General features: G+C 41.7%; 2 protein-coding genes and 1 long non-coding RNA gene across 3 annotated transcripts; 1 reads left to right on the forward strand and 2 right to left on the reverse strand.

The window, feature by feature from the left end:
• Positions 1 to 1,320: 1,320 nt before the first annotated feature.
• On the reverse strand, positions 1,321 to 2,198 carry LOC108161500 (protein TsetseEP). Its single transcript, XM_017295775.2, has 2 exons — positions 2,117 to 2,198; positions 1,321 to 2,052 (listed from the first exon to the last, which is right to left on the reverse strand). Exons 1-2 carry the CDS (start codon positions 2,148 to 2,150, stop codon positions 1,538 to 1,540), a joined length of 549 nt encoding a protein of 182 aa, XP_017151264.1. The 5' UTR covers positions 2,151 to 2,198; the 3' UTR covers positions 1,321 to 1,537.
• A 509-nt stretch (positions 2,199 to 2,707) lies between these two features.
• Positions 2,708 to 3,460, reverse strand: LOC117189084. Its single transcript, XR_004473149.1, has 2 exons — positions 2,988 to 3,460; positions 2,708 to 2,916 (listed from the first exon to the last, which is right to left on the reverse strand). It is a non-coding gene; the product is annotated as an uncharacterized LOC117189084 (long non-coding RNA).
• A 111-nt stretch (positions 3,461 to 3,571) lies between these two features.
• On the forward strand, positions 3,572 to 4,377 carry LOC108161451 (leucine-rich repeat extensin-like protein 1). Its single transcript, XM_017295713.2, has 2 exons — positions 3,572 to 3,667; positions 3,730 to 4,377. Exons 1-2 carry the CDS (start codon positions 3,631 to 3,633, stop codon positions 4,305 to 4,307), a joined length of 615 nt encoding a protein of 204 aa, XP_017151202.1. The 5' UTR covers positions 3,572 to 3,630; the 3' UTR covers positions 4,308 to 4,377.
• The last annotated feature ends 4,194 nt before the right edge of the window (positions 4,378 to 8,571 follow it).

Here is an 8,571-nt window from a genome sequence, read left to right on the forward strand (position 1 = left end):
AAGGAGGGAGGTTCGTTCATTCATAGTCGGCTTTTGCCAATTTGTCCGTCATTCAAACACTCACGATGTGTTAACATGTAAATTGATATCTCGATTGAGAACGAAGACAGGCTCTGGTGGGGATAAGCTTTACGATCGACAGCGGATGAAGAAGGGGGAAATATAAATAAGCCGATTTATATGCCCACAGACAATGAATAAACCCTGTAATGATGCTCTGCGAACGGATGAACCCCATCTAGAGCCCAGACCCACTGATCAATGAATCTTTCTCGTGTGGTTTTATGTTGTCCATCCCATGCCATCCCCACCCTTGGCCCTCTCCATTGTCTTTTGTGGCTTTTTGTCGTCAACCTTACACTAAGTTCATTGATAAAACTTGTTGTAGCTGTCGCTTCCTCTTTGTAAGTGATTTTTTCTCTCCCTCTCTCTCTCTTTCTCTCGTTTAGTCTCTGGTATTTTTTCATTCAAATCCGGTCGGTGGTTGGTCTGGTCTGTTGGTCTCTTGGTCTCTATGTCGGTTGGTCGGTCGCTTGGTCTGTCGTCTGGTGTCGATGTCTCATGTGACTGCCGTGCCCCAGTAATCAGTTGCTGTGGAAGTTGATATCGGAAATGGATTTGAGTAGCAAATATTTCACTGATTTTTTTTCGTTCTTTTGTCTGGTTTTTTTTGGGTTTGTTGAAGCCTACTCTCATCGGGGATAACAACTTGGTTAAAATTAAAGATAAATAACCATTAAATGGCATGCAGTGCAGATGTAACGCTGGTCAATGGTTGAAAACGATACCTAAACGACGCCTAATTAATGTTACTATACAGATAAAATATTCAAACATAAGAACAGATTTTTTTTCGACTTTTCGTTAGTTCTCCTGAGCGCAAAACACAATCAATTTTGCAATTGAAAGCCTTTTATTTACCAGAAGTTAAGACGAAGTTATAAAGGGGCAATCTATAGCTGAATTTTGGTGTAGTTGGTGTAGGTTTTACCATTTAAAATCATTATTCTTAGAAAAGTAGCTAGTTCTGCAATATAATTGAATTTTTGTTAAGATTATATGCATCTCATGCAAAGAACCACAGAAAACTACGGAAAAGCCCATTGGGTCAGATCGAGTTCCAGTACAAAGTTCCAAAAAGGATGCTACCGTTTACTACCAGCAGCTCATGATTTGTGACTTAAATAGGAAAGATTACGCTTTCCATAATCTGTTCCATCTGTTCTATCTAGTCGAATAGGCATTTTCGACTAAAATCTTCCTATCTCTAGAATCTAAAACCTTTAATTGCACCTAAATATTCAGTAATGAAAATTCCACTTTGTTTTCATTGCAATTTATTAACCGCTCATGCTGTGGGGGATACATTCAATACATAAAGTGCTTGTAATACATTAAGTTTCAGAAGAGAAGACATACATAGATATATGTAGATGTGTATGCGTGAATGCTCTGTGTGTGTGTGTGTGTGTGTGTGTGCAGGCCTCGTTAAAAATACAGCTGCTGCTGTTTTGGTCTCTTCAGAGATCTTGCATCCTTAGTTTGGCAATGCCTCGGCAATACTGTCGGGTACCAAATCATCGAGACTGCCCGGATAGCCCATGGGCTCCAAGGCAACTGCCGATGGAGCTGGCAGCGGAGCCGGGAAAGGAGCCGGAACTGGAGCTGGAGCTGGCGCCGGGGCTGGGGCTGGATCAGGACTGGCAGAGAGTGCCACGAAATTGGCATCTAATTTGTCAGACAGGAGCATGGGTTGTGGCATCATTGGCGATGCAACAGGAGATGGGTTTGGATTGGGTTCTGCCACTGGATTGGGGCTGGGCTCGGCTACCGGACTGGGTGCTGGTTCTGGGAGGGGCTCTGGGAGGGGTTCTGGGGCTGGCTCTGGGAGGGGTTCTGGGGCGGGCTCTGGGAGGGGCTCTGGATCTGGGCTGGGCTCCGGCTCCGGCTCTGGGTCCGCCTTGGGCTTGGGATCTGCGTCAGGATTCGGCTCCGGTGCTGGCGATGGCACGGGTGAGCCATAGACGCCGTGCAGCACCGCAAAGGTTCCGACTATCAGAAAGACGGTGGCTATTTTTAGTTATTTTATTTTGATCGGATTGTATTGATACCTTACCACATATGAAGGCGAAGACCGTAAGGAGTTTCATTTTCCTCTGAATGAAGAAGTGGCTGTCTTGGGGCAGACTTTTATAGGTAGCCAGTGGCACGGAATGAAGAATGGGGGCAATAATCAATTTAGTTTTATTACCAGAAATGGTCTCTGATATGATTAATATTTTAGTGTTTTTTCATGGTTGTGCGATAGCAAATAATCAATTTATATTATAGTGAAAAATTTTTAAAGTTTATTGGAACAAAAGTTCTCCGACTGAAAAGGTACTTCAGGGGAATCAAAAACTATACTTAAGGAAGGATTTTTCTATACATCTACCTCTCGATACATTCTATATTCAAAATGAGAGTAAGGCACTCCATTGGAAAGGGAAGGGAGGAATTTTATAGTTCAGAGTCTCTGTGGCATTCCGAGCTGCCTATTTGTTGATCTCTCCCGCTCTTACTTAAGTATTTTATCTCCGTTCTATGCGATTCTCATGAAAGGCACCTAATTCGAAGCCATTATAATAGTTATTCAATGTTTAATTTAAGCATTTTTAGGGTTTCAACTATTTTCAATATTCCCTTCATACCGAAACGGCTTTTTATGTAATGGTTTTCTGATTTCATTTATTTCAAGAACAAATATAATATAATATCGTATCAACCCAAGGAATCTCTCCACAGAGCTTTAGATATCTCCAGATACCCTAAATGGCTTGCTGTGCTTTGTTACTGGCTCCTTTTCCCAAGGATAGAGAGTAGGCTGCTCTGCACCAGACACCCAGACTTTACTTCCGATCAGACTTAGGATCACAGCTGCAAAAAGATGAAAAAATAGTATAAAATGGATAGTTCAAGGGGAGTCTTCACTTAAGAGGGGGACTCACCCATACCTCCGATGAGCAGCGACCAGTGCATATTGCTGGAACAGTTTTCCTACATCGAATGTGCCCCCGACATCGCTCGTCCGACACTTTATAACGCACTCTCACAGCCATCGCCATAGCCCCATAATGGACTGTTGGCGCTATAAAATCAATTTACAACACATCACAGCATCGAAAGTCATAAAAACAAGTTTATTGATCGTTACAATTTCCACAGAGAGGAGCGAATGTTCTAAGGCACTTTGATTGGACAGAGAAAGCACAGTCTTTGAAGAGTCGAGTACTGGACTAAGCGACTCTCTCCAGAGATGTCTTGTTGTCTTTGTGGAATGCAAATCAGTGTTCCAAGTCCATTGTAATATATGTAGATCGTTCTCTGATTTTTCTTACAGCCTAAACCCTATACTTGTGGCTTTATCTACGAAGTTTTTTACCTGAGAAAAGAAATGAATTTCCCCATTCCATTTTCAATCTATATCTATAATAATTATTCATCTTTCCCGCAATTTTACGCCTCATTCCTAAGCATTTATATAAGACCGAAGATAATACATTACCTAATCCAGCAGAACCAATCCCAATGCCATGCTTTATACATTATAAAACCTCTGAAAAGTCTACCTCGAGGTTTAGTCCATCAGAAATGGGCTCGATGCGGAAACATATATCGTTGGGGATATGTAAGTGAATCAAAGATCCTGTTTGGACACTTCCTTGGATAAATATCTTAATCTCTGGCTAGGCCTCTGGCTTGTGGCAGGAATCCAGCGAATCTCTGGCCTTCCAACACAAAAATCTGACCATCAATGTAGCTCTTATCCAGAGCCAGATCTTCTACAGGTACAGCCTGGACCCGATGGCCGAATGCAACTCCAGGACGGGATCAAGGGACTCTATTTGATCCTGCCACCGGGTAAATCGGAACATGAGATCCGACCTGATGATGAGCAACATAAATTGGATCCACTGCTGCCGAACTATCAACAGGATTTCAAAGGAGGGGAATCTGTATACTATGTAAAGACCACAGCATACATTCCGGTCCACATAAAGCCGTTTCAAGAGTGTGAGAAAAGTCATGCACCACCGCATGCTCCTCCACCAATATTGAGCCCTCCTCCACCAATATTTAGCCCACCTCCACCAATATTTACTCCTGCTCCGCCTCCACTTACACCTCGCTTTACTACGCGAGCTGTAAGTTTTCCCCCTCATGGCAATCCCTATCCTTATCCCCCACGTACTCCTCGACCTGTATTTAGTCTGCCTACTTTGCCTCCAGACGTCATGAAAGAAGGCTGTGTTGAGGACTGTCCCTGATCGAAAAAGTCTATAGGCTCTCCAACATCCAATAGAGAGAGCTAAGGAAATAAATAATGTAGAAAGCTGACTGTAGAAATCTTTCATTCCAAGAAAATCTTGTCTTTATTCAAATTCATGAATCTGTTCTTCATGGTGGGTGCCCAAGATGGTCTTTCGGGAACCGAAGCGCTGTCCTTTTTCACGACTGGAGCTTAGCCACGCCCTTGTTGCTCCCCGGGAACCAATATCTGGGATCATCAGCCTTCACCATTGTGTTGCCAAAGTTAAGGTACCTTCCTGCAACCAGCCAGAGGCCTAACCAGAGATTCAGCTGAGCATCTAGTCAGTATCTATATACTTACATATCGCCAACAGTATATGTTTCCTCACCGAAGTCATCTTTGATGGACTGCTTTTAGCGCAAGATTTCATCGGGGTTTTATTATGGAAAAGGAATTGGAATTAGCACTGGGTTAGGCAGCTGATTATCTTCGGTCTTATATAAACGATTGGAAATCAGGTGTGGAGAATTTACTTCAACTACTCCGTCCTTTTAAATGGAAAGGGAAGTACATTTTCCCATTATTTTGTGAGTAATAATATGATTTGAAAAGTTCTTAGAGCTTAAAGCTTGTACATTATAAAGCATTTATGAGATTTGTAGCCCCCCCTCTAGGGACTTGGCTGCACCCAAAACAAATAACTTTTCGAATATTTGAAAAGTTTTGTTAGTTTGCAGAGTACTAGAGTTTCAAAGTTTTCTCCACCACGTCCCCCGAAAGAGCCCCTACCAAAAATGTTATATAGACATTAATATGCGGCATGCATTCTGGAGTGCAAATGGAAACAGTAATGAAAATGGAAATGTGTGTGCTTTTGGGAGTGTAAATGACTTGTAAATGATGCTGTTTATGGTCAGCGGGAGGCTCCATAGATTGACACACATATCACCCATTGAATATCGATGATAACTGGACCCAAAGTATCTCATGTGGTAATCGAATTACAGAAACAGATACTGATTTCCCAACATCAAACTCTCAAATTGGAATTAACATAATTGGAGGCACAAATCGTTTTTAAATTGAGGCTCGTTTACGGTTTCAATCGAATTCCAGTGGAAAATAAATACCATTTTGCAATAAAAAAGCGAAAGAGAGAGACTGGAAGAGATCTATGAGATGCTATAAAATATTTGATATTGCCTCAGATAGAACATGGATCAAAATATATCTTCTCCTCCATCAAAAAGTATCTTTTCCATAAGAAAAGACTTTAAAAAACTTGCGTTTTACTGCTGTAACGAATGTCGCGACAATTTGTTGAGCCTGAGCGATATTTAATGTTGATTTATGGGATGCAATCCGTGAGATACAATTGCTTGCCGCAGTCGTTGTGTGTGCGCGCTTCGAATGCGATTGAAAATTGAAAGTTAGCGGAGTGTTAAGCAAACATTAGCTGAACGCTGAAAGTGAAATTCGCGCCATCAGCATCGCATTTTTAAAGGCATTATTAAAAACGTTCTTGGCCCGAACATCAGCCATTATAATTAACTGGCGAAAACCGAAAAAAAACGAAAACGTTTCGCACGATAAATCATCCAGCATTAATATATCATTTTAATTATGAAAACCGCTCCGACAGACGGTGGAATAAAACAACCAAAAAGACAAACCAAATTCAGAATTGCCCAAAAAATGAGCAAAAGCGCAGAACGAAGCGAAATAAAAGTAGATATATTGCTGCACATCTCTCCGAGGATGAGGCAACTTCCCAAAAAAAGTCTGGACAAAGCGATATTTTATTTCTAGGGAGTAACAAAAAGACATTAAAGAAAAGATTTAGGAGATATTTCTAAAAATATGTAAATCGCTAAACTGTAAGAAATCTGCCAAGATATCTCCGAAAACATCTTCCAAAATGCATTAAATTTTCCCTTTCATTAATTATGGTTTCAGGTGTGCTTTGAAATCCCTAATCTCTTCAAAAATAAGCTCCTCAAATCCCTTAAACTTTTCGTAATTCTCGGCAGTCTAAAATTCGGTATAAATCAAATTAATTTTCGACACCATAAAAAACCGAAAATTCTACAGAAATTTGATGAAACCATAAACCGCCAAAAAAGCATTGAATGCAAATTCCAAATTCGCAGTAAAACGTTTGCCGATGCCACAGAAAAGAAGCGCAAAGAGGTAGCTCTCGCTCCCGTGGATGAGTTATGAAGGCCAAATGATGTTTGTTGGAGCCTTTAAACGCCTTTCCGTTTGACCTGGCCAAACAGGCCCTGGCCACCACCTGACGACAGCGGATGACAGCGGATATGCTCAAGACGTCGTCTCCCTTCTGTTCTGGTCTGCTCTGCTCTGATCTGATCTGCCACCTGTTGCCAATCAGCTGCTTTAAAAGTTCCTTTTTTTTTTGGTTTTGGCTTTAATAAGGCAGGGGTTGGGGCTGCAGCTCGTGGCACTTGCCACCGCTCAGGTGGCAGACGCCGCAATCGGAAGTCCTGGTTTATGACATGGATACGCACCATCGTATAGGAGTACTATAGCCAGCGGTCATACGATATCAGCTGCCACCTGGTCCTTCGTTTTCGATCATCGGATAAGGTCAAGTGCTGTTCAGAGGCCATAAATCGATATGGTTTCTTCAGATGATCGTTTAGCGGAGAGTACGCCCTCAGAGTGGATTGCACAATCATCTCCAATCATCTATAATACCATTTACTCATATCTAATGCATCTAAAGCACCTCTAAGAGGCATACCACTTGGCAGGAAGATGTCCAACACGGTGGGGGCCTCCACTCAAAATGTGGATAGAATTGTTGTGGCTTTTGTATCTGAGTGTGCCGGCCACTTGATTGATTGCCTCAATTGTAGTTCAAGTCTTCTTCTGGCTCGTTTTTGTATGATTTACAGCTACTATTTATAGGAAATGTGCAGAGCACGCAAAAAACAAGGTATTTGCGAGGGGAAGTCGCCATTGCATCCCACTTGACAGACGCCGCTGCCATCCGGAGAACAGCAGCAGCAGCAGCAGCAGAGGCAGATGCAAGATGCCGAGATGCAGGAGGCAGGGGCAGCCCCAGAGGCACAGACATAGTCTGAGGCAAGTGCACCTCTATATACAAAGTGCCCCAACAATTTTGTTTACAATTGGAGCACGTCTGTTTTGGCTGCGGCAGCTGCTGCTGACCAACGGAACGGTCTTTGGCCATTAACTTGCAGCCGTCGAAAGCTGAGTCTGCAATTACAACATGATATATGTATATACTACGAGTATATATACATACTTCCACAGATATATGTATATTAAGAATAAAGTTCTGTAACTGGAGCATGCTTTCGTCTACAGCTCGCATCTCGAGGTAACATAACACCCTCCGCTTTGGGGGGAGAGCACAGACCCGTGAGGAGAGTCCCGTACTGCGGGCCGGCCGATGGTGGGTTCTGTGTACTTTTCACACGCTCATGTGAAAAGCGTGCTATGATACCATTTTCACATTTCCACACAGCCATTCTATACAAATATTTAACTGTTCGACAAAGGAATGCCATGCTAATATGTTGGGCCTCCAACTACCCGACTACAAGCTATAATTTTGTATACCCTGGAAGGGGTATACTTTGTAGGCAATTCATGGATATCTGAGCACTGCCTGGAGCGCAATAAATGAAATTCGTCGAGGTACATAGATACTTATTGATATATGGGGTTGATTTAATGATTTCGATTGGTATTATTGTCCATAAGAACACTGGGTTCTCAGTGGAACTAGGTGATTCATAATTGTTACAGAAGGTTTTTGCATTGATTTCGATCGATCTTAAAGTATTTTTATGTTGACCTGATCATGTAATGTCTCTAAGAACTGTATAAGTCTTGTAAAAGCATGTTGTTGATCGAAATTTGTATTTTATTAATCTGATTAATATCTTAAAGAAGTTTCTAAAGACTCTGATAATACAATATAAGATATGTCTATGCCCATGTCTATAAGAACTGGATTAACAGGTGATCCAAATGAAATAAAATGGGAAGAATGGCTTGTTATCTAAAAAATAAGGTTTCTATATGGATTTCATATAGATCCAGTTATGAAGCTTGAAAGAAAATCTACTTAATCTATGGATAACCTTACTCTAATGATGTTCTCCTTAGTTTCAAGGGTATCTAACCTTCGTTATTGCTCGCGATCTCTGCTTGTCTCTTAGTTCTTCTGTTCGATGACCTCCTAATTAGGGCCTGATTCATGAATTCTTAATTGCCATACCCTGGGC

The sequence above is a fragment of the Drosophila miranda genome, chromosome 4, assembly GCF_003369915.1.
Source record: "Drosophila miranda strain MSH22 chromosome 4, D.miranda_PacBio2.1, whole genome shotgun sequence".
Taxonomy (NCBI): Eukaryota; Metazoa; Arthropoda; class Insecta; order Diptera; family Drosophilidae; genus Drosophila; species Drosophila miranda.

Bases quoted from the DNA above. Each gene is read 5' to 3' on its own strand.
- LOC108161500 (XM_017295775.2), bottom strand. From the start codon at position 2,150: ATGAAACTCCTTACGGTCTTCGCCTTCATATGTG. The intron at 2,053-2,116 runs GTAAGGTATCAA...TCTTTCTGATAG, and splicing joins GGTCTTCGCCTTCATATGTG to TCGGAACCTTTGCGGTGCTG.
- LOC108161451 (XM_017295713.2), top strand. From the start codon at position 3,631: ATGGGCTCGATGCGGAAACATATATCGTTGGGGATAT. The intron at 3,668-3,729 runs GTAAGTGAATCA...ATCTCTGGCTAG, and splicing joins ACATATATCGTTGGGGATAT to GCCTCTGGCTTGTGGCAGGA.